The sequence below is a fragment of the Physeter macrocephalus genome, chromosome 8, assembly GCF_002837175.3.
Source record: "Physeter macrocephalus isolate SW-GA chromosome 8, ASM283717v5, whole genome shotgun sequence".
Classification (NCBI taxonomy): Eukaryota; Metazoa; Chordata; class Mammalia; order Artiodactyla; family Physeteridae; genus Physeter; species Physeter macrocephalus.
In genome coordinates, this window is record NC_041221.1 from 69,369,074 (window position 1) to 69,395,223 (window position 26,150).

The following is a 26,150-nucleotide window of genomic DNA, read 5'->3' on the forward strand; positions in this document are numbered from 1 at the left end:
TTTTTTGAAACTGGTGGGAAACTTTGTTAGGATGGTCTACGAATGGTTTTCCAAATCTCTTTATAAAAATGTATCTCTTTCTCTTACTAGATTATTCACATCTGCCTACAAATCCAGTGCTGTGACTCTTGATTCACATTCTGCTCTCTCTACTGCTCTATTTTTCCAATGTCTTTTTTAGCTAGACTACCTGAGTTGCCTATATTTGCTATGTCAAATTATCCTCTTCCTATTTCCTGAATCCCCTCCGAACAGTGTTATGTCTCTACCACTGCCCAGTAAGATAATCAATGACCTTTACATTATTACACAGTGACAATGAAAGTTCTTACTAACATAGTTGATAACTTCCTCCTTGAAACATTTTTTTCCATTTAGCTTTTAGGATATCACACTTTGGATGGGTGGTTGGGGGGTAGCTTCTCTTGACTCACTGACTGCTTCTCTTCAGTGTTCTATTTCTTTTTTATGACCTATTTTTATAATATCTCAGGGCTCAATCATTGAATCTGTTTTCTTCCCTCCCTTCTTTCCCTTCTTCTTTTCTTTCTTTTTTGAACCTATACTCTTCTGTCCACATTCATGCCCTTGATTCTTTCATCTAATTTCATTACTTTAAATATCATCTCTAAACAGATAACTTACAAATTTATATCCTCAGTTTGGATTTCTCCCCACATCTCTGAATACCCATATCCAACTGCCTATGTAGGATCGCAGTAGGACAGCTTTCAGGTATTTCAAGCTAAAGCCTCTAAACACAAAGTTCCTTCTCTCTTCTCTCTAACCTGCTCCTTCTGTAGCCTTATTCCATCTCAGTTCATTGACAATGCCATTTTACCCAACTACTATGTATGTGGGGGTACCTTGAGTGACAAATTAAGTGGCCATCTTTGTTTGATATATGCAGAGGTATTTTTTGTGACATGTACTATGGGTGGAATTTGTGGAGAAGGTTAAACAACTCAGCAGTCCTAAACAATTTAGCATAGAGACATATAGCCCAGTATATTTAAAGTGACCCTGTAAATTCTGAAACACATACTTACTAATATCTTTAAAAAAGATTATTTATGATGTATATACATTAATGCTGTTATTTTGAGTTTTGAGCTGTCTTATTTTGGAATGTGTTGGTTACAGGTACAGAAAACCTAGCAATGGTTTAAGCACATAGGGGTTTAGTTTTCTTATAAACTAAGAAATCCAGATATTTCTGTAGTTCAGCTACTAAACTGTGCTATTAGAGACCCCCAGCTTGTTTTGTCTTTCTACTCTGTCAGCCTTTTCGGTAGTTTTTTTTTTTTTTTGCGGTACGTGGGCCTCTCTCACTGTTGTGGCCTCTCCCATTGCGGGGCACAGGCTCAGCGGCCATGGCTCACGGGCCTAGCCGCTCCGCGGCACGTGGGATCTTCCCGGACCGGGGCACGAACCCGTGTCCCCTGCAAAGGCAGGCAGACTCTCAACCACTGCGCCACCAGGGAAGCCCTTTGGTAGGTTTTTAATCCTCATGCTTGTTGACTCATGGTCGTAGGATAGTAGTAGACATGTTCACATCTCTCCCTGGATAAGGAAAGCAAATGTTTTTCCAGGACCAACCCCCATCCCACCCCCAAAGTAGACTTCTAAGTATATGTCATTGATCTTAACTGTGTCATCCATTACCTGTTCACCCTTCTTGGAAAGCTCAAAAGTGGGTTTTTAGCTGGGTCCATTACCACCCTGAATAAGGAAAATTCTGGAAAGGGGGAAAAGACTGATAAGGAATTAACAGTGTCTGCTGCATAGAACCATCAAAAATTACTAAATTTAAATATAATTGGTGATTAGAGTTTATTTGCTTGGGAAAACTTTATTATTTTTCAGTAAGCGCAAATAAATGGGGTGTTTTTTGTTTTTTTTTTTTTTTGCTGTACGCGGGCCTCTCACTGCTGTGGCCTCTCCCGTTGCGGAGCGCAGGCTCCGGACGCGCAGGCTCAGCGGCCATGGCTTACGGGCCCAGCCGCTCCGCGGCACGCGGGATCCTCCCGGACCGGGGCATGAACCCGCGTCCCCTGCATCGGCAGGCGGACTCTCAACCACTGCGCCACCAGGGAAGCCCCAAATGGGGTTTTAATGGTAGATAGAGAGGTATTTATTATTTGATATAGATGAGGGCTCTCAATAGTTTACAAATGTATTATGAACAGTAAATCCAGTGACTGGTTGAGAAGGTAGCCATGTATTTAGAAGTTAGCTAATTTGTGTGTGTCAGTTTATGGGGCTGAATTATTGAAAATTTTAATTTACATTTTGAGGTAAATAAGAAATTAGAAGAGATATTCCTTAAAGATCTATTTTTATTGTTAATTTTGTTTCTTTTTATGGTTTCCATAGAATGTTGGCTCAGTTAAGAAACATAAGTGAGATAAATTCAACCCAGTGGTAAGTAGTTTTAGTTTCTTTTGTTAGAAAACGTTTGAGTTATTATGCCTGTTTTTTTTTTTTGGTTGGCTTCTCTTCCTCCATTTGATTAGAATGTTTTTGTGTCTGCCGTTTTAAGTCTGATTTCTAAGTGGCTCTTATATCACAACACTAAAATTCTAATTAGCGGTCCCATGTTGATCACTTCCTGTTCCGATCAGGCCAGTCTTTCTCCATTTGGTTTATTACTTCTTTGTAGTCTTGTGTGAGGGAGGATCTCTTTGGGTCTTGTTATTCATTCCCTTTCATATGGTACTTTCCTCTTCTGACCTCAATAATTAAGGTCCCCCTCCTTTCTTATCAATCAGAAGTTTTTAGTCTAAATTGGGATCCATTTTTATATTGGTTCAGGCCCACTGAATTTATTCTGAGGTCTAAATTGCTCTTTCCACTGTCTCTGTCCACAGGAAGTTTTGTTTTGTTTTTTTTGGGGGAAGTTTTCTTTTGTTTTTGTTTTTTGGGGGACGTTTTCACTTGAGATGTAAACTCTTTGCAGTTTCCTAGATCTAAGTGTCTAATCTTTTTCTGAATTCATGGTCTCTTCTGAGAAGTTCTGCAGTATGATTAGCACTACAGAAAAGTCTTGGAAGTCTTTTTACTTTTATTAACAATTATTCTGCCTTGTAAATTGCCTCCTACCTCAAGTGCCCTGCACAGATGATTTAAATAAATATAGTAAAATAAATAACACTTTTTTTTTTTGGCCACACTGTGCGGCATGCGAGATCTTAGTTCCCCAACCAGGTATTGAACCCGTGCCCCCTGCATTGGGAGTGCAGAGTCTTAACCACTGGACCACCAGGGAAGTCCCTACACTCTTAAACCATGTACATTTGGTAATAATATTTCATGTCCATTATTCTCAGCTGGGAGTTATACTTCCAAATCCATTATGATTTCTGGAAAAAGGATTTTTTAGGCCATATCTTACAAGTTATTGCATACTATCATATAAATATAAACATACAGTAGTTATAATATGAACCAGAATAATGGTTTGAAATATTGTATTAGTGCTGTCTCCTAGAACTTTCTGCAGTGATAGAAATGTTCTGTATCTTCTGTTATTTAGTATGGTATCCATTAGCCACCTGTGGCTATTGAGCATTTAAAATATGGTCAGTGTGACTGAAACCAGATTTAAAATTTTGTCTGATTTAACTTGAATTTTCAGGTTAAAATGCCACTGTGTCTAGTGGGTACCAGATTGGACAGAGCAGATAGAGTTTTTTTCCCGTTTTTCTTAAGTGTCCCCCTAACTCATTATCAGTGAAGTCTTAGAATCTCTTGAAAAAGAAAGTGTATATTCATTTTTAGAATCTTTTTTTATTATCTCATTAAACACACAAGTATAAGCTAAATTCCCCTTTAGTGATTAAATTCTTATTAGATCAATAAGACTGCTTATTCTTATCAGTAAAATACACCTTCATATAAACATAGATTAAGCATATTCAGTAAACTTTATTGACAAAGTAATTTTTTGTTTTTATTGAGGTATAATTGACATATAACATTGTATTAGTTTCAAGTAATACAACGTAGTGATTCAATATTTGTATATGTTGCAAAATGATCCTCACAATATGTCTAGTTAACATCTGTCACCATACATAGTAACAGTTTTTTTTCTTGTGATGAGAGCTGTGGATCTACTCTCTTAGCAACTTTCAAATATACAGTACAGTATTATTAACTATAGTCACCTTGCTGTACATTACATCCCCATGAGACAGAAATTTTAGATAGAGACATTTGATGTTTGACATCATAGTGTAAGGGAGGAAAAATTTTTCTTTCACTCTCTTAGGATTCCTGGCTGGGTGTGAAAATTAAACTGACAAAGACAGATTAAAAGGAGGAAAATATATACATTTATTTAATGTAAGTTTTAAGTGACACAGGGAGCCTTTGTTAGGAAAGGAAGACCCAAAGAAACAGTTTAACCTGAGTATTTTTATGCCATGTTTGATGAAGTGGACAGTTGTGTAGAAATACGATAGATCAAAGAGTATGAAGTAAGTGTAGTAAACTGGGGGAGATTTAACAAGTCCTGTTCATTAGAATTCTTCCTTCGTCTTCAGAGATACCTCCTGGTATAGGGAGGGCACCTTTCACAGGAGGATTTTATTACCTGTTTCAGGGGAGAAGGGCATGGAAGGTCAGAGTGGCCTTCCTGCTTCTGCTGTTTTATCAAACTCCTTTAGCTTATAATATTCAGTATGCTAGGGTGCCATATTTTGGGGTGGTTTGTCCTGAACCCCATCGGTAGCTTGTTTTTGTAAACCCTAAAGGAGAAATATGTAGTAAAGACCTATTGATATTTGAATTATTTCATGAATCTGAGTTCAAGTATATCATTATATATTGAGAAGCAGTATAGTGCACTACAAGCACAGAATCAGTTTCTTTATGGAAAAATAGGGATAATAATAATGCATGCCTTAGAAAGATACACGAGGATGAAATGAGAATAAGCATATAGTTTTTAAAATAAATTTTATTTTATTTTTTGTTGCGGCATGAGGGCTCTCTAGTTGTGGCATGCAGGCTCAGTAGTTGCAGCGCGCAGGCTTAGTTGCCCCATGGCATGTGGGATCTTAAGTTTCCCGACCAGGGATCAACCCATGTCCGCTGCATTGGAAGGCGGATTCTTAACCACTGGACCACCAGGAAAGTCCTGAAACATACAGCTTATATAAAGAATTTAGCACAGTGCCTGGCACACATGGTAAGTAAGAATAGTCAGATTTTTTTTTTAATTGCAAGGGACATACTTATCCTGTTATCAAACTCTTTAAGAATATGATATAATTAGAAGAGTTAGAAGCAGTGCCTTGCAGAGCCATATTGGAGCCTGAGGCAAAAGAAAAAAAATTAGTCATACTGATTCTGTCTTTATTTTTAAATTTACCATTTTGGTCATTAATGGATTATTTTTCAGTGATTTGGATTTTTTAAAAAGATATTGCATTAAAATATTTAATTTGATTACTGAGGTTTTTTTTGTGTGTGTGTGCCTGAGGCATTTGCTGCACTGGCTTCAACCTAGCCTTGGCTCTGGGTAGAAGTAATCTAATACTCTATGAGTCTTCTGCTTAGGGCAAGAATTTATTATTATTTTACAAAGAATTGATAACATTAATTAGCAATTATTTATTGACGTAGGTTTTTCTTTGCTAGTATAATGTTAGCCTCCTAGTTGGAATTAACCTCTGTATGAACGTTGTGTTCTTAATAAAATTAGGCTTGAGAATTTTCACTAATTCAGATTTGAGACTTTCCCCCCAATGAGATCAAAATAATGAAGTCTGCACTTTACTGGAGCAAGTTTTCTTCTCTAGTGTGTAACCTTATACACATATAAGACCTATAAACTTTAGAAAAATTAAAAGAACAATATTAATTGAAACAAAATTGACTTGGCATAGATTGGAATTTTGATGTGGGAGAGTTACAGGAAAGTTAATGGCTGGTTAGGAGACCTGAAAATATCTTTGCACTCCCACTTTCTACTCAGAACTTTATAGAGTCAAGTTCTTAATTGAGAAACAGCTCTTAGTCAGAAATTAAAGAAATATCTTTGTTGTATTAGGGTTTTTTTTTTTGAGGATGAGCAGACTAATAAAGCATGTTTCTTTAAAAAAATTTTTTTTTAATGGGCATATAATTGCTTTACAGTGTTGTGTTATTTTCTGCTGTACAACGAAGTGAATTAGCTATATGTATACGTATATCCCCTCCCTCTTGGACCTCCCTCCCACCATCCCCCCATCCCACCCATCTAAGGACATCACAGAACACTGAGCTGAGCTTCCTGTGCTTTATAGCGTGTTCCCACTAGCTGTCTATTTTACGCATGGTAGTGTATATATGTCAATCCTAATCTCCCAATTCATCCCACCCTCCCCTTCCCGCCCCGTGTCCACATGTCCATTCTCTACGTCTTTGTCTCATTCCTGCCCTGCTAATAGGTTCATCTGTACCATTTTCTAGATTCCACATATATGTGTTAATATATGATATTTGTTTCTCTCTTTCTGGCTTACTGCACTCTGTAAGACAGACACTAGGTCCATCCACATCTCTACAAATGGCCTAATTTCATTCCTTTTTATGGCTGAGTAATATTCCATTGTATACATGTACCACATCTTCTTTATCCTTTCATCTGTCATTGAACATTTAGGTTGTTTCCATGTCCTGGCTATTGTAAATACTGCTGCAGTGAACATTGGGGTACATGACTCTTTTTGAATTATGGTTTTCTCAGGGTATATGCCTAGTAGTGGCATTGCTGGGTCATATGGTAGTTCTATTTTTAGTTTTTTTTTTTTTTTTTTTTCTAAGAATCAATTTTATTTATTTTTGGTTTTTTTTCCCCAAACAAATTAGTCTGCACGGGCTTCAGTAGTTGTGGCACGTGGGCTCAGTAGTTGTGGCCCACAGGCTCTAGAGCGCAGGCTCAGTAGTTGTGGTGCACGGGCTTAGTTGCTCCGCGCATGTGGGATCTTCCCGGACTGGGGATTGAACCCGTGTCCCCTGCATTGGCAGGCGGATTCTTAACCACTGCGCCACCAGGGAAATCCTATTTTTAGTTTTTTAAGGAACCTCTGTAGTGTTCTCTACAGTGGGGTTCCCTTTTCTCCACACCCTCTCCAGCATTTGTTGTTTGTAGAGTTTCTGATGATGGCCATGCTGACCAGTGTGAGGTGATACCTCATTGTAGTTTTTAAAATTTAATTAATTAATTAATTTTTGGCTGCATTGGGTCTTTGTTGCTGCACACAGGCTTTTTCTAGTTGTGGCAGGCGGGGGCTACTCTTCGTTGTGGTGCCCAGGCTCGGCATGTGGGATCCTCCCAGACCGGGGCGCGAACCCGGTTCCCCTGCATCGGCAGGCGGACGCGCAACCACTGCGCCACCAGGGAAGCCCTTACAGCATTTTTTTTTTTTTTTTTTGTGGAGGCTTCTTATTGTGGTGGCTTCTCTTGTTGCAGAGCACAGACTCTAGGCCCGTGGGCTTCAGTAGTTTTGGCATGCAGGCTTCAGTAGTTGTGGCTCGCAGGCTGTAGAGCGCAGGCTCAGTAGTTATGGTGCACGGACTTAGTTGCTCCGCGGCATGTGGGATCTTCCCGCACCAGGGCTCAAACCCATGTCCCCTGCATTGGCAGGCATATTCTTAACCACTGCACCACCAGGGAAGTCCCATCTCATTGTAGTTTTGATTTTCATTTCTCTAATAATTAGTGATGTTGAGCATCCTTCATGTGCCCCTAGGCCATCTGTATGTCCTCCTTGGAGAGATGTTTATTTAGGTCTTCTGCCCATTTTTTGATTAGTTTGTTTTTTTTGAATTTGGCTCCTTGGAGAGATGTTTATTTAGGTCTTCTGCCCATTTTTTGATTAGTTTGTTTTTTTGATATTGAGCTCCATGAGCTGTTTGTATATTTTGGAGATTAATCCTTTGTCTGTTCCTTCGTTTGCAAATGTTTTCTCCCATTCTGAGGGTTGTCTTTTCTTCTTGTTTATGGTTTCCTTTGTTCTGCAAAAGCTTTTAAGTTTCATTAGGTCCCATTTGTTTATTTTTGTTTTTACTTTCATTACTCTGGGAGGTGGGTCTATATGCTTATAGAAGCATATAATTTGTTACTTAATGGATCATTTTGTGAAGTACAGAAGTGCTTGAGTTTAATTTGAAGTTCACTATATATAAAATTTGATAGTAAAACAATGTTAAATGCATTCTATTTAGTGTGTGTTGGAGAGGAGATATTTATCTGTGATATGTAAACTGTGAGAATTGAATTGGAATAATTTGTTTTAAAAAATTGTTATAATACGTGTTTTTACTAAATTTATTTTTGTTTGTATATTGCAGTGTCTAAAAATGACTACAAAACGAAGTTTGTTTGTGCGGTTGGTACCATGTCGTTGTCTACGAGGAGAAGAGGAGACCGTCACTACTCTTGATTATTCTCATTGCAGTTTGGAACAGGTTCCCAAAGAGATTTTTACTTTTGAAAAAACTCTGGAGGAGCTCTACTTAGATGCTAATCAGATTGAAGAGCTTCCAAAGGTATGTTAATCCAGTCTTTCAAGAATTGCCTTTGGTTATTTTTATGCCTAGAAGTATGATATTCCCAATGTTGCCATAATGCTGCACATATATATATATATATGCATTGTTTCCCCTTTTTTTGGTTTAATTTCACCTTAGGGTGTGCAACATGACTCAAATTTTTTTAAATAGAATTTTTAACCTTTATCTCTTCAAGTTAATTGCTTAAATACTTGTGCAAATATTTAAAATTTTGTATTTAATTCCAGTACCTTAGCCACTAAGGTAGACAATAAGACTGCACAATTTCTGCAGCCAATAGATTTAACTAGACAAAGAATTGAAATTAATGTTTTTCTAGTTTTCCTGAGACATTGATCTACCTTATAGTTATTGAGGATAAATTGTCCTTTCAGTTATCACTTCAGAATTTTGCTTTTTAACAGCTTTGTAGAGGTAGTATTCCGTTTTCTCCATTTCAGTTTATTTGGACAAGTTTTGGAGGACTTAACGTTTCTGAAATGTAGGAGCAACTAGCAGGAGAAAATAGGTTTGTTGCCATGAAACATCATCTCACATTAACTACTTCTTTGCTGAAATTTTTTAGTGGCGGCTTTTTTTTCCCTTAAATTCTAACCCCTCTTCATCCTCTACTCAGTTTCTTATTGTTGCATGGAAAGCTACCATAGTTTTGTCAGAGAGCTTTACCACCCACACAGCAGTGGTTTTCAAGCTGTGGGTGAAGACTCATTAGTGGCTCATAAAAATCAATTTAATATATGGGCATTTCCAAATAATGAACTATTATTTGGACTGGCAGATTTAGAAAATAAAAAATACAGGACACCCAATTAAATTACACTTTTCAGATAAACTGAATAATTTTTTAGTATAAGTGTATCTCATGCAGTATATAGGACATACTTTCACTAAAAAATTATTGTTTATCTGAAATCCAAGTTTAATCAGGCATCTTGTATTTTATCTGGCAACCTTAACTGTCATAGAGTAGAAAATAAAGAGGGTTGCATGTATCTGTTGTAACTTAAAATATTTGTTTTAGATTTGTTTGTGTGTATATATACATACTGGATGGCAGCAGTGTTTTGAAAAAGGTTTTCTTTGGGTGGCCAGTAGTAAAATCATTTTGAAAGCAGTGCTATCCAAGATCATCTTATAAAGAAATCTGTATATAGATGTGGATAAAATATTAAAGGTTGTGGGTTGCATGTTCATGAATTTCTCCCCTAAGTTGTAATAGGGTGCTTTGTAATTGACTGTTCCCTTGTATATTGTTTTGCAGCAATTAATTTATCTTCCTTAGCTAGTTCTCCTAGAGAAAATGGAAGACTAAAATTAGTCCCTTTTTCTAATCACCACCAGCAAGGTCTCAGTCTGGGGACTGTGTTGAAAAGAGAGAGGCTTGCTAAGATAGTGAAAATAACTGAATCACTTATCATGCCTAGCAATTTTCCATTTTTGGAAGAATGCTCTTCTTAAATAGGACTTATTCAGTGCCATCCTGCATGCAGTTTTGTTTTTTTCTAAAGACTCTTCTTTTTTAGAATAATTTTAGATTCACAGCAAAATTAAGAGGAAGGTATAGAGATTTCCCAAATACATACCCTGTCCCCACACATGGATGGCCTCCACCCTTATCAGCATTCCCCACCAGAGTGGTACCAGAGTGGTTAAACCACCAGAGTAGTTAAAACTGATGAACCTATGTTGAAAAATCATAATCACCCAAAGTTCATAGTTTACATTATGATTTGCTCTTGGTGTTGTGCATTCTGTGGGTTTGGACAAATATATAACGACACGTATTCATCATTATGCTGTCAAACAGAGTATTTTCAGTGCCCTAAAAATCCTGTATGCTCTGTACAGTTTTTGGTATGGGGCTTAGAAGTAGCCCATTTACTTACTGCTTTTGGTTAAATATATTTTGGTCACATTTCATTATTGTGATTTTAGCATAACAGTATATTTGCTTCGTTATTTATGTTGTGCTCCCAAATCAGGATTCTATATTTTAAGTCATTTAAAATCAGTTGTACATATTTGAATTTAATTTATATAAACTTTCATTTTGGAATAAGGATGCTTGGAATACAAGATCCAAAATTTACCATATTTAACAGCCACTTATTTTTTATGACCTTAGCAGAAAATACACCATATACTTATTTTCACTAAGTGCATTTCACCCAGGGCAGAAGTGTGAGGATATAAATCATTCTGAGTAGTCCAATTGTGTTCAGATCCATAATAGCATAAAATAAGAGATCTTCCCTTGTATTTGTGTAGGTATAACTCATTCAGTTTTAATGACATTAATAATATTTGTTTGTGTAAAGGTTAATAAATGAAATATTTAAGGAAACTTAAGGAATAATCAAAATCCTTCTCTACCTTGTTTCAACAGCAACTTTTTAACTGTCAGTCTCTACACAAACTGAGTTTGCCAGATAATGATTTAACAACATTACCAGCATCTATTGCAAATCTCATTAATCTCAGGGAACTGGACGTCAGCAAGAATGGTAAGATTTTTTTCCCCCTAACTTTTTGTACTTGGGAACATGTTATATTATTAAAATTTCTATTGTGTTTTAGCAAATAAAAAGGTAGAATTAAAAATTCAGATTGTAATGTATTATCATAATTAGCTTTCATGTATATATAAATGATCTATGAGAACTTAAAGGCAGAGAGTAAGTATAAACAATTTTAAATGACTGTTTAATTAAAATGCTGTGGGTAAATGCATGTACATATTTATATCATAAGAGTGGAGTGTAATGTAGCTCCATCAATACTGACATAAAATATTCACAGTGTAGTGGTAAAGGTTAAAAAAAAAAGTTGTGCAACATAAACGAATTGAACATCAACAAATATTTATTGAGAGACCACTCTGTGCCAAATACTTTATTAGGAGTTGGATTACAATTAATGATGAAAAGTAAAAGGACATGGTCACTGTTCTCCTGGGGCACACAGTCTTGGTTTTGTTTGTTTAGTTTGATAAACATTGAAGAAAGTATGGAAGATATATTCCAAAATGTTAAGTGTTTACCTTGGAGGGAGAGAGAAATAGACACTTGAAAATTTTAGAATGAGCATATATTCCAGTATATTGGAATAATATTGGAATAAGCATTTCCCAAGAGCAAGGAAATCCTTATACATAACCACAATATCATTATCATGCTCAAGAAATTTGACATCACATTTTCCCTGTTGCCTAATAATGCCCTTTTTAGCTGTTTGCTCACCTTACCCCCACCTTCAAGTTAAAGATCACATATAGCATTCAGTTGTGTCTCTTTGATCTTTCAGAACCAGGAACAGTTTGCCCATGTTTTTGTGATATTGTCATTTTTGTAGAGTTCGGGTCAGTTGGTTTTTAATTTGTGTGAATTTTCTTTTCATGATTTTATTTTAGGTTAAATAAATTTCCTCAGCTTGAAACTTCTCTTTAAGGGCAGTTTGAAATTTGTTTCCATTCCTTGTGCTTAATAGAGTGGCAAGTATTGCTTGATAAATTCCAAAGTAAATGAACTTGATCCATTACATTGTGCTCTGCATATGCTGACAGTTAAGTAGCATTATAGAACTTCGGAACTGTTGTGACATTAGAAGTCATCAAGTGTAACCTTCCACTCCAAAGGTATCTTTTCTACTTTTTGGTCTGTTAAAATGAGAGATATCAAGGTGTAAGGAAAGAGACCTGAAATAATCTGGGTGTTATTGATAAAACTCTATGCACCTGGGAAAGGCTAGTAACCCATGTAACTAGTCTTCATGATATGAAACCATTACTTGGCTCAATAATGAACACGCTTACATATATCCTCCTGAAAATGCACCAACTCCAGACTTATTACTCTAAATTGAGAATGGTGCAATTATGGCCCTGCAGCATCATTAAATTAATATCTTAGACTTTCATGCAACTTCTTGAAGAATAATGTGTTTGAGTTAAGACAACCTATTGAACTGTAGTGTTTCTTTTTTTTCATTCTAGTTTCAGCAGTTCCTTCTTGCTTATATTGAAAACCTGCTTTGTACAATTGTGTCAGCTTGTGTTTTTGAGGAGTTGGAGATAATTTCTATGTGACCAAAAGATTTAGGATAAGCACTTAAATATTCTGCCCTGAAAGAGAATGGCTTTAGTAATTGTTGCCAACAAAACCTTACAATTTATTTTCATTAAAAATTAAGTTGATTTATCTCTTCTGTTCTTCTCTTTCTGTGTGATCTCATCTGTTTTTTAAATGGCAGAATCAGTCCCTTGCCTTTTACTTGTTTACTTGTTTTTTTTTTTTTTTCTCTTTTCGGTCTTAAACTGATGTCTAAATGCAACCGCATTTCATTTATGGTGAAAAAAGGTAGTGAGGAGAGACAAGAAACTATGATAATGTTGGAACCTTTACCTTGACTGATAAAAATTCTGGTATTCCTAATTCCTAATCTGATAGTCATCATTACAACTGATGTAATTAACCCACTTTACTTTTAGAGAGTTGAGATTATTTTAATTAACTTGTAATATGTAACCCTAAAGTGTATGTTTATACAAGTCTATTTTATTTATTTATTGGCTGTGCCTTGTGGCTTGTGGGGGTCTCAGTTCCCCGACCAGAGATTCAACCCAGGCCACGGCAGTGAAAGCCTAGAATTCTAACCTCTAGGTCACCAGGGAACTCCAGCTACGTTACTGAAAACAAGAAAATAGCATGCATATTATAGTTGATGTTGGTTATGAGAAATTTGAGTTTTGCTAGTTGCGTATTTGATTAAGTAACAACTTGCTTAAAAGAAAGGATAGCACGCTAAATGAAAGTAGTGTTTATCAGATTTTGGAAGTATTAAAATTACATTTAGTATTAACATGACCACTATGTTAGAGATGGATGGGAGTTTCATCTTATATTCTGAATGAGAAAATTGAATTACCCCTAAATTTTTTCTCTATTACAACATCTCATCATGTTAAATCTTGCATAAGATGCTTTAATCTTGTATCCAAGCTCTACTATTTTTTCCTTTTAGGTGTTTTTATCAGCTCAATCTAATAATATTCTAGTATATCTTAATATACCAGATGCTGTTTTCATATTTATTATCTACATGCTCTGCTTGGAAGGAGGCAGGAAACATTGTGGCATACTTTATTAGTGTTTCAGCAAGCTGTCTTTATTTAAAAGCACTTGTTTTAGGATTTTTGTGTTCACATTTTCTTAGTTTCTGATCTTTCACATATTTCTTCCAAAGTTTTTCAGCTGGCTTAGTAACATGGTTTAGTGATTAAAACATTTATTTAGGAAAAAGAAGAAATGTACTCTAATCAATGCTTCTCTGTTTATTTGTGCTGTTGTTATATTGGGGAATTAATCTCATTCTCGGTTAGACTATACATAATATTATCAATATTACCACTTCCCGTCTTGCCTCATGAGACTGGCGACCGAATTGTGGACTAGTCTATATATAGGATGTATATAAATTTAAGGTATTAATATTTGTCTTCATTTTGTATGGAATTCTTTTTTTATCATTTATATTCTATGATAAAACTAGAGTGTTAATTTATGAGTCTTAATTTGCTCTTTCCTTTCATGTCTAAAGTTTTGATTTGTTGTTAGCTTTTTAAAGAAATGAAAAGCTCACCAAGCTGCTATTCCAAGCCATTGCAGATAGCAACTGGTGTTAGAGAAATTATCATCCGTTGTGTTCAAATGGCCTGTCTTCTTGAGAAGACCAATAGGGATGATAATTAAAACAATTTGCGAAAGGGGTTGATAGAGAAAGCTGATGGAGAGGAGAGAGAAAAGAAATGGAGACTATCTAGTTGTTAATTCTCTCTATATAAGCACACTGATTAAAAGCTAGGAATTGTAAGGCAAAGAAACCAGAAAGAGTAGCTCAGATCTTTCTGTCTGATATGGGAATGCTAGAGAGGTTAATTAGGCCTTTTTTTAAAAATCGAGTCCAAAAGTCCAGAAAGAATGGGTTGAAAGTTTGTGGGTCAGTACAGAAAGCAGTTCCTTGAACCTGAGAAAATCTGATGATTGGGGACAAAATGTTGGAAAAGCCTCTTCACTTTAAGTTCAAAGAAGTTATATTGATTACAAGGGAAATTATAGATTGCTGGGGAAGTCACTATTTTTCTCTGTGTTTTAAAATTTCTAAAATTGCTAATTTGCTTAATAGTTAATGTTTAAGTTCAGCTGTTTTAATAAATCAGCTTATTTAAGATAATGAAAGAAGAAAAACCATGTGTTAAACTGACATGGAACTTAAAAAATGTAGGCTGGTGATCACTGGCCCCTGCTAACTGTGTTGTTAATGTAGACTATAAGTGGGGTGTGCAATTACTGTGCCTTGCCATAGGCCTTACCATTCACTGTGTTATAACTGATCCAAACCATACACATGTTATCCCCTAGCCAATATAATCATCTGAGTTTGCAATTTCTCCTTTAGCCTGTTTTGACTGGAACTCAGTGTTACATTCTGTACTATTTAATTACCTTAGCCTTTAAAATACAGAAACAGTAAGGAGCCACTCTTAATTTATGTTGTACATTTAGGGCATTGGAGGAGTGTTGATGCCCTCCAAACAGAGATCACCAGGATTCCATGTGATTGAGCCATGGGGATGGAAGGGGAGTCTTAGGGGGTGCTAAAAGACTTATTATAGGATTTGGGCTTGTACTTGGTGATTGGAAGAAGGTTTGAGAATATGAGGGTTTGCTATGGATGGAATGCTGTCCAGAAGGAGTAATTCTGTGATTGAGAATATTAATAAATCTCATCTATAGGGCGGGCAGATTAGAGCAATGCTAAAACTATAATCAGTTAAAAAGCAGCTGTCACTCATTAGGATAAGGGGTGGCTTGGACAAGGTTCATATTTTATCTTTTTCAAGACATGATTACAAATTTGCTTTTTGTCTTGATCTGTCATGGTTAAAGAATGGCCTCATCTAATATTGGTATTCAGTGAAATTGCTTAGTTCAACAGGAAAATACCAAGGCCTCCCTTTGAATGCAGCTTGTTCATAGTATGACAAGGACTAGCTGATAGTACAAGGCCAGTTCCTAGATTTCAGGAGGTATTTTCTCTTTCTCAGCAGTAAAGGGAGAACTCTTCTGTAACCAAAATAGATTAATATGAGAAAGATAGCGATGTTTTATAGTATCTTCATTTTATTGAGTTTTAGCAAGAGTCAAATTCTTATAAAAAGAGTATATGACAAAGAAGGAACACTATTGCAGTTAAGGGAGAATGAAAAAGGAACAGGTAGCTGAAGTTGTTAGAGAATTAAGAAGTAACTCATGATAAGATTCAGGTTCTGCATACTTTATGTACGAGGATAAAAAGTTCTCTTTGGAGACAAGCTAACAAGCATTGAGGATAGACCTCATTGAGAAAGTGGCTTGAGCAAGGACTTAAGGAAGTGAGGAAGTTAGCCATGTAGATTTCTAAGGTAAGAATGTACCAGAAAGAAGAAACAGCCAGTGTAAAGTTTATAAGGTATGAGTATCCATAGCCTGTATGAGAAACAGAAGGCTATGGTAGCTAAAATATAGTGAGCAGGATGGGAGAGTGATAGGAATAGAGGTCAGAAAGGTAGGGATTTGGAGCAGCAGATAATGTAGAGCCTGGTAGGCATTTGTATGTACTTTGACATTTACTCTCAGTGAAATGGAATCATTTGGAAGAGTTTGAGTCAGGTCATTCAGAGCATGAAATGACTTGCATTTTAAAGGTTTATTCTCGTTATGTGTAGAAACAGCATGGTACAAGGGTGAAAAGTAACCAGTTTAGGTGCTATTTCAGTTGCCTCTAGTGATAGTGGTGGAAGTAGTGAGATGTAGACAGACGCTAGATACATTTGAAGGTTGAGTCAACAAGATTTCATGATGGTTTGGATGTGGGATGTGAGATAAGAGTCAAGAATGATCTCAGTGGTATTGGTCTATGCATGTGGAAGGACAGAGTGCTGCCAGCTGAGATGGGGACATCTCTGGGACTTGTAATTTTTAGTGGAAAAAAATCGGGGTTCATTTTTGGACATGTTACTTTTCAGATAAGATATCCAGATGTTCATAGGGGTTTGGAGTTCAGCTGAAAGGGAAATGTGCTAGCTATACATGTTTGAGAATTGCCAGCATGTAGATGGTATATAGAGCCTGAGATTAGATATAGTCAACAAGGCCATGAATATGAAAGAGGACTAAAGAACGAGCCCTGGTGGCAACCCAACATTAAGAGATCTGGAGGAAGGAGAGAAAGGTACAAAAGATACTGAGAAGGAACACTACTGAGGAAGGAAGGAAGCCAATAGAATGAAAATATTTGTTTTTCTTGCTACATTTTAGCTTTCAAGAAAAGGAACTATGTCTCAGTATTTACAGTCCATAGCATGGGTACATATTTGCTGAATAATATAGAGAATAAGTAATTTCAGTTCGAGACATGTTTTATTTAAGGTACCTAACCAGTACCTAAAGGGCATTTGAAAATTCTTATTTGGAGTTAAGGAGAGAGGAGGGAACCGGAGATACAGATTTGGAACCTGAACATATATATGATAAGAATTGAAATCACAGTGAATACATTGCTAGCAATTTGTAAAAACAGGAAACCAGTGAGTACTTCAAAACTACTTGCTTAGGAAAAAGTACTACCATGTATCTGAAATTAGAGTTACTATTTCATAGATATTGATTGGTTAATTTTTATAAACCACATGCTATGAAATAAAGTACTTTAAAATTTGAAAAATATGAAGTATATGTATTTGTGGAAGATGATATAAGCATTACTGTCCATTAAAAATTTAAATTGAAGAAGTCTAACATAGAACTTTTTTTTTTAAAATAAATTTATTTATGTATTTATTTTTGGCTGTGTTGGGTCTTCGTTGCTGTGCGTGGGCTTTTCTCTGGTTGCGGCGAGCAGGGGCTACTCTTCGTTGCGGTGCCCGGGCTTCTCATTGCAGTGGCTTCTCTTGTTGTGGAACACGAGCTCCAGGTGCGTGGCTTGGACAAGGTTCATATTTTATCTTTTTCAAGACATGATTACAAATTTGCTTTTTGTCTTGATCTGTCATGGTTAAAGAATGGCCTCATCTAATATTGGTATTCAGTGAAATTGCTTAGTTCAACAGGAAAATACCAAGGCCTCCCTTTGAATGCAGCTTGTTCATAGTATGACAAGGACTAGCTGATAGTACAAGGCCAGTTCCTAGATTTCAGGAGGTATTTTCTCTTTCTCAGCAGTAAAGGGAGAACTCTTCTGTAACCAAAATAGATTAATATGAGAAAGATAGCGATGTTTTATAGTATCTTCATTTTATTGAGTTTTAGCAAGAGTCAAATTCTTATAAAAAGAGTATATGACAAAGAAGGAACACTATTGCAGTTAAGGGAGAATGAAAAAGGAACAGGTAGCTGAAGTTGTTAGAGAATTAAGAAGTAACTCATGATAAGATTCAGGTTCTGCATACTTTATGTACGAGGATAAAAAGTTCTCTTTGGAGACAAGCTAACAAGCATTGAGGATAGACCTCATTGAGAAAGTGGCTTGAGCAAGGACTTAAGGAAGTGAGGAAGTTAGCCATGTAGATTTCTAAGGTAAGAATGTACCAGAAAGAAGAAACAGCCAGTGTAAAGTTTATAAGGTATGAGTATCCATAGCCTGTATGAGAAACAGAAGGCTATGGTAGCTAAAATATAGTGAGCAGGATGGGAGAGTGATAGGAATAGAGGTCAGAAAGGTAGGGATTTGGAGCAGCAGATAATGTAGAGCCTGGTAGGCATTTGTATGTACTTTGACATTTACTCTCAGTGAAATGGAATCATTTGGAAGAGTTTGAGTCAGGTCATTCAGAGCATGAAATGACTTGCATTTTAAAGGTTTATTCTCGTTATGTGTAGAAACAGCATGGTACAAGGGTGAAAAGTAACCAGTTTAGGTGCTATTTCAGTTGCCTCTAGTGATAGTGGTGGAAGTAGTGAGATGTAGACAGACGCTAGATACATTTGAAGGTTGAGTCAACAAGATTTCATGATGGTTTGGATGTGGGATGTGAGATAAGAGTCAAGAATGATCTCAGTGGTATTGGTCTATGCATGTGGAAGGACAGAGTGCTGCCAGCTGAGATGGGGACATCTCTGGGACTTGTAATTTTTAGTGGAAAAAAATCGGGGTTCATTTTTGGACATGTTACTTTTCAGATAAGATATCCAGATGTTCATAGGGGTTTGGAGTTCAGCTGAAAGGGAAATGTGCTAGCTATACATGTTTGAGAATTGCCAGCATGTAGATGGTATATAGAGCCTGAGATTAGATATAGTCAACAAGGCCATGAATATGAAAGAGGACTAAAGAACGAGCCCTGGTGGCAACCCAACATTAAGAGATCTGGAGGAAGGAGAGAAAGGTACAAAAGATACTGAGAAGGAACACTACTGAGGAAGGAAGGAAGCCAATAGAATGAAAATATTTGTTTTTCTTGCTACATTTTAGCTTTCAAGAAAAGGAACTATGTCTCAGTATTTACAGTCCATAGCATGGGTACATATTTGCTGAATAATATAGAGAATAAGTAATTTCAGTTCGAGACATGTTTTATTTAAGGTACCTAACCAGTACCTAAAGGGCATTTGAAAATTCTTATTTGGAGTTAAGGAGAGAGGAGGGAACCGGAGATACAGATTTGGAACCTGAACATATATATGATAAGAATTGAAATCACAGTGAATACATTGCTAGCAATTTGTAAAAACAGGAAACCAGTGAGTACTTCAAAACTACTTGCTTAGGAAAAAGTACTACCATGTATCTGAAATTAGAGTTACTATTTCATAGATATTGATTGGTTAATTTTTATAAACCACATGCTATGAAATAAAGTACTTTAAAATTTGAAAAATATGAAGTATATGTATTTGTGGAAGATGATATAAGCATTACTGTCCATTAAAAATTTAAATTGAAGAAGTCTAACATAGAACTTTTTTTTTTAAAATAAATTTATTTATGTATTTATTTTTGGCTGTGTTGGGTCTTCGTTGCTGTGCGTGGGCTTTTCTCTGGTTGCGGCGAGCAGGGGCTACTCTTCGTTGCGGTGCCCGGGCTTCTCATTGCAGTGGCTTCTCTTGTTGTGGAACACGAGCTCCAGGTGCGCAGGCTTCAGTAGTTGTGGCACACGGGCTCAGTAGTTGTGGCTCGCAGGCTCTAGAGCTCAGGTTCAGTAGTTGTGGTGCACAGGCTTAGTTGCTCCGCGGCATGTGGGATCTTCCCAGACCAGGGCTCGAACCCATGTCCCCTGCATTGGCAGGCGGATTCTTAACCACTGTGCCACCAGGGAAGTCCTAGAACTCTTAAAATTATCTTTCTCCATATAAAATTTTAGGTCAGTAGAACATACTGTAGTCTTTGGTCTTTTTCTCCTTAGATAGACTTTATCATGTACTAAAAATTTTACAGCTCTTGGAATAAAGTCATTTACATAGACTATTTCAAGATACATTATAGACTTTAATAAAAACCAATGAAATAATATGTAAAGCTGAGTATGAAAATGAAGTCAGGCTCTAATGAGGACAGTGTAGAATGTCCTCCTCCCACCTTCCCTCTAGATGTGGAATTTTTTTTTTTTTTTATGTATATGATAAGAATTATTCACCACAACCAAGTGGGACTCATTCTGGGCATTCAAGTTTGATATTTGAAAATAAATCAGTGTTATTCAACACATCAATAGACATATAATGAACTTGGTAATTCCATTCCTTGGTGTTTACTCAAGAGAAATGAAATACATGTCATTTGAAATTAAATATAGTGATTTTTTTTTAAAGTTCATTGCACCTTTTTCATAATTATTGAAACCTCCTTCCTTTTTTTGCCCTATTCTTCAGTGTCTCCCACATCTGCCATGGGAGCCCTGCTGCTACCAGTTATTCCTTACGGCCTGCCACCTAGGAGAGTTATTTTAATGTATCCTCAGTAGAATTATCACTTGAGGCAAATTATTTGTTAGTTGAAGAACTGGTAAGAATTTGACTCCTAAATTTATAGGATTCAGTAACACTAAATATTTTGTATGTAAATAAATGAGAGAAAAGAAAGAAGAAAAATTAGTGTAAAAAATATTGATGTTATTATTAGTGGGTAAGTCAAATTTAACGAGTTGTTGTACAAAAGTATAGTATACTAAGTAGTTACATGTGTTTAGAATAGAGAATTGAGTCAGCCTAAGTAAGACCTATTAGCAATAATACAAGAAGCATACAGATACTATTAAGTAATTCATTGTATAAATGCCCTAAAATATATATTTGAAGTGTTAAATGTGCAGGTAAAGGAATGCTTTGTAGATCAATAGTTCCATTTTGGGGACTTGTAATATGGTTGTCAAGTTTTTATTTCAGCATTAAGAAAATTCTTATCCCTCATTCCCTCCAAAAAGCAACATCTCTCACATCCCTATTACCATAATTTTATTTAAAACTGACTTTTCACTCAAAAGAAAATGAATGCTATAAAGCCACTAAAGTTTAAAACTTACATGAAATGAAAAATTTCCAAAATCAACTCAGGAAGAAATAGAAAACTGAAAATACTAAATCAAATTAGTGGTCAGAAAAACTGTTAGACCTAATTTTAGGGAAAAGTTGGACCAAACCTTCATGGAATGGGATAATCCTTAATTTATAAAATCTATTCTAGAGATTAGAAAGGGAGGAAAGTACTTGACTCAGTTTATAAGGGTAATAAAACTTTAATAACAGAAATAGATAAAGACTGTTTAAATTAAAATGTTGGAAATTCTCTGCTGGGATGACAGGAGTGGCTCTGCTGTGGATCTCATCCTCTGTCAGGCTAGCCCAGGCATCCCAGGCATGTCCTCATAGGACAGTGAGGGGAACCTGAGATCTATGGAAATTAGGCAGGGCTTTTTTAAACCCTTGATTTCATCAATTGTGTTACATTTTAGTGGCCAAACCAAAACAGATGGCTGAGCCCAGAATCAGGATTAGGGAAATTATACTTCGCATTTTGTTGGGAGGAGCTGGTACATCACATTCAGAGAGTGGTAATAGGGAGTAGTGAGCAGTCATTAATGTAATCCATCTATCACACATATCTAGAAATAAACTTAACAGGAAATGTGCAGTATGATCTAAACAGGAAGACATAAAACTACGGAATAGATCAGTAGAAGAGGGTAACAGAAAAGACTGTCCAGAAACATAACCATGGAATATGACACACAAAAATTCCTCTACAAAAAAAAAAAAAAATTCCTCTGCAAATGGAATATGACACACAGAAATGCCTCTACAAATCAGTGGAATAAGGAAAACAAATATTTCATAAGTTTTGGCACAGTGTTTTTATATGGGAAATAGTAAAAACAAAGAGAGCCTTACTTCACAGTATATACTAATATAAATTGCAGATAGATTAAGTAATATGAAAAACAAAAATTACAATTATTAGAAAATGTAGAAAAATATTTTTACAACTTTGGAGTAGAAAAGATGCCTTATTCAAATATTAAAAGCACAGCAGTAAAGGAATGAAATTTCTTTCTTTCATGACAGGCTGTGAGAAAACATTTGATATACTAGTATTTCTAAAGAATGCTTACAATCAATAATTAAAAGAATCCAATAAAAAATGTGCAGTGAACAGAGAATTCAAACAAGAAGAAATAAAAATGATCAGTAGGAAGCAATGCAGGCGTCTATCAGCAAATGGATAGAGAAGACATGTTTTATACATATGTGTGTGTGTGTATGTGTGCACGATGAAATATTAATCAGCCGTAAAAAGGAATGACATTCTGACATTTGCAGCAATGTGGATGGAGCTAGAGTTTTGTTTTTTTTCTTTTTTTGCTGTGACATGCAGCATGCAGGATCTTAGCTCAATCTTAGTTCTCCGACCAGGGATCAAACCCATGCCCCCTGCAGTGGAAGCGCAGAGTCTTAACCACTGGACCACCAGGGAAGGTCCCCTTTTTAAAAGATTTTTTAAGTTCAAGTATAGTTGATTTACAGTGTTGTGTTAGTTTCAGTTGTACAGCAAAGTGATTCAGTTATACATATACATTTATGTGTGTGTTTATATGTAAGTGTGTATGTGTGTGTGTGTATATGTATGTATATATATATATTCTTTTTCAGATTTTTTCCCTTGTAGCTTATTACAAAAAATCTATTTCTGTTTTGTATATAAGTTCATTTGTATCTTTTTTCTTTTTCTTTAAGATTCCACATATAAGCGATATCATATGATATTTGTCTTTTTCTATGTGTCTTCATTTAGTATGATAATCTCTAGGTCCATCCATGTTGCTGCAAATGGCCTTATTTCATTCTTTTTTATGGCTGAGTAATATTCTATTGTATATATGTACCACATTTTCATCCATTCCTCTGTTGATGGACATTTAGGTTGCTTCCATGTCTTGGCTATTGTAAATAGTGCTGCAGTGAACATTGGGGTGCATGTATCCTTTTGAATTATAGTTTTCTCTGGATATATGCCCAAGAGTGGGATTGTAGGATCATATGGTAGCTCTCTTTTTAGTTTTTTAAAAAATTTATTTATTTATTTATTTATTTTTGGCTGTGTTGGGTCTTCGTTTCTGTGCGAGGGCTTTCTCTAGTTGTGGCAAGCGGGGGCCACTCTTCATCGCGGTGCGCAGGCCTCTCACTGTCACGGCCTCTCTTGTTCCGGAGCACAGGCTCCAGATGCGCAGGCTCAGTAGTTGTGGCTCACAGGCCCAGTTGCTCCGCGGCATGTGGGATCTTCCCAGACCAGGGCTTGAACCCGTGTCCCCTGCATTGGCAGGCAGATTCTCAACCACTGCGCCACCAGGGAAGCCCTATTTTTAGTTTTTTAAGGAACCTCTTTGCTGCTCTCCATAGTGGCTGTACCTATTTACATTCCCACCAACAGTGGAGGAGGGTTCCTTTTTCTCCACACCCTCTCCAGCATATTTATGTAGACTTTTTCATGATGGCCATTCTGACCCATGTGAGGTGATACCTCATTGTAGTTTTGATTTGCATTTCTCTAATAATTAGTGATGTTGAGTCTTTTCATGTGCCTTTTGGCCATCTGTATGTCTTCTTTGGAGAAATGTCTGTTTAGATCTGCTCCCCCCTTTTTTTTTCTGCCCATTTTTTGATTGGATTGTTTGTTGTTTTTTTAAATATTGAGCTGTATGAGCTGTCTGTATATTTTGGAGGTTAATCCCATGTCAGTCATATTGTTTGCAAATATTTTCTCCCATTCTGTGGGTTGTCTTTTTTGTTTTGTTCATGGTTTCCTTTGCTGTGCAAAAGCTTTTTAAGTTTAATTAGGTCCCATTTGTTTATTTTTGGTTTTAGTTCCATTACTCTAGTAGATGGATTCAAAAATATATTACTGTGATTTATGTCAAGGAGTCTTCTGCCTATGTCTTCCTCTAGGATTGTTATACCATCTGGTCTCACATTTAGGTCTCTAATCCATTTGGAGTTTGTTTTTGTGTATGGTGTTCAGAGAATGTTCTAATTTTATTCTTTTATATGTAGCTGTCTAGTTTTCCCAGCACCACTTATTGAAGAGACTGTCTTTTCTCCATTGTATATTCTTGCCTCTTTTGTTGTAGATTTATTGACCACAGGTGTGTGGGTTTATTTCTGGGCTTTCTACCCTGTTCCTTTGATCTATATTTCTGTTTTTGTGCCAGTACCATACTGTCTTGATTACTGTAGCTTTGTAGTATGGTGTGAAGTCAGGGAGCTTGATTCCTCCAGGAAGGGGAGAGGGACTAGATAGGGGCATGAGATTAGGAAATATGATCTACCATGTATAAAATAGATAAGCATCAAGGATATATTGTACAGCACAGGGAATTATAACCATTGCCTTGTAATAACTTTTAATGGAGTATAATCTGTAAAAAATACTGAATCACTATACTGTACACCTAAAACTTACGTAATGTTGTGAATCAGCTGTACTTCAATTTAAATAGATCATTAAACATGTGAAAATGTGTTCAGCATCTCTAGGAAATATCAGGAAAATATCTAGTTTTAATTAATATTTCTATTATTTCTGGTGAGGTTCAATCCCTTATACTAGCAAAAAGTAAAGACATCATCAAATGTCAACAAGAATATAAATAGGTACTGTAGTATGAAAATTGATATTACCACCCTGGAAAAGAATTTGGACGTTACCTAGTGACACTGATAACTATGTGCCATGTCCTATTCCAGTAGTGAACAAGAGAGGCAAAGATTCTCCCCTCACAGAGCATGTACTCTTAGTGGTGCCTGATAAGCAAACTTCTGAAGATAGGTAAATATATGTTAATCTGCTTTACATTGTCCCACGTATCCCTGGGTTTTCATATATTTTTTTTCCCCCTCTATGTTTCAGAATGGCTGTTTTCTGTTGCCGTGTCTTCCTGTCTCCCTGACATGTTCTCCTACAGTGACTAATCTTTTAATCCTGTCCTTTGGATTTTTCATTCACATATTGTATTTATCATTTGTAAAGTTTCTATTTCTTACATTTAATCTTTTCCTCCCCATTTTGTTCTTTTTTCCCTTTAAGTACAATAGCTGCTTTAAAGTCCTTTTTTTGTTAATCTTGTTATCTAAGTAGAGAGAATAATACAATAAACCTGATGTGCCTACCAACCAGCTTCAGAATTTATCAGTATGTTATAGTTTCATTTATACCTCCTGTTTTGCCACCTCTGATTGTTTTAAGGCAAATCAGACAACCTCTTTCATGTATAAATATGTTAAGATGAAACTCTCTACTTTCACACTTAAAAAAAGAGAACCAGCTAACAGTAATTCCTTAATATCATTAGATATCCATCAGTGTTAACATTTTCTGATTTGAAGCTTTACATGAATTCTGTAAATTCCAGCAAAAGTTCCTTAAACTAAAATTAAAAAAAAAAAAGAATCATCTTGAAACTGTTAGGGAAATTGAATTTTAATAAAACAACAATGATAAAACCTTTCCTTAAGGAATCATTAAGCCCAGATTTTTCTTTTCTTTTTTTTTTTTTTTGCGGTACGCGGGCCTCGCGTTGTTGTGGCCTCTCCCATTGCGGAGCACAGGCTCCGGATGCACAGGCTCAGCAGCCATTGCTCACGGGCCCAGCCGCTCCATGGCATGTGGTATCTCCCCGGACCGGGGCACGAACCTGTGTCCCCTGCATCGGCAGGCAGACTCTCAACCACTGTGCCACCAGGGAAGCCCAAGCCCAGATTTTTTTTATTGAAATTTTTATTGAGATAATTGTGGATTCACATGCAGTTTTAAAACAAGACCCATATATATGCTGTCTACAAGAGACCCACTTCAGACCTAAGGACACATACAGACTGAAAGTGAGGGGATGGAAAAAGATATCCATGCAAATGGAAATCAGAAGAAAGCTGGAGTAGCAATTCTCACATCAGACAAAATAGACTTTAAAATAAAGACTATTACAAGAGACGAAGGACACTACATAGTGATAAAGGGATCGATCCAAGAAGAAGATATAACAATTGTAAATATTTATGCACCCA

At 36.1% G+C, this 26,150-nt stretch overlaps 1 protein-coding gene across 2 annotated transcripts in view; it reads left to right on the top strand.

Moving 5' to 3' along the window:
- Nucleotides 1–26,150, top strand: part of ERBIN (erbb2 interacting protein) — a 119,851-nt gene that overhangs the window by 33,467 nt on the left and 60,234 nt on the right. The window contains exons 2-4 of one of the 2 annotated variants that reach the window (XM_007103288.4): nucleotides 2,377–2,424; nucleotides 8,344–8,541; nucleotides 10,952–11,069. In XM_007103288.4, the coding sequence (XP_007103350.1) occupies nucleotides 8,353–8,541; nucleotides 10,952–11,069 (307 nt within the window). In that variant the 5' untranslated portion in view covers nucleotides 2,377–2,424; nucleotides 8,344–8,352. The remainder of the gene's footprint in view (nucleotides 1–2,376; nucleotides 2,425–8,343; nucleotides 8,542–10,951; nucleotides 11,070–26,150) is intronic. The other variant, XM_055086598.1, reaches the window with a different exon arrangement.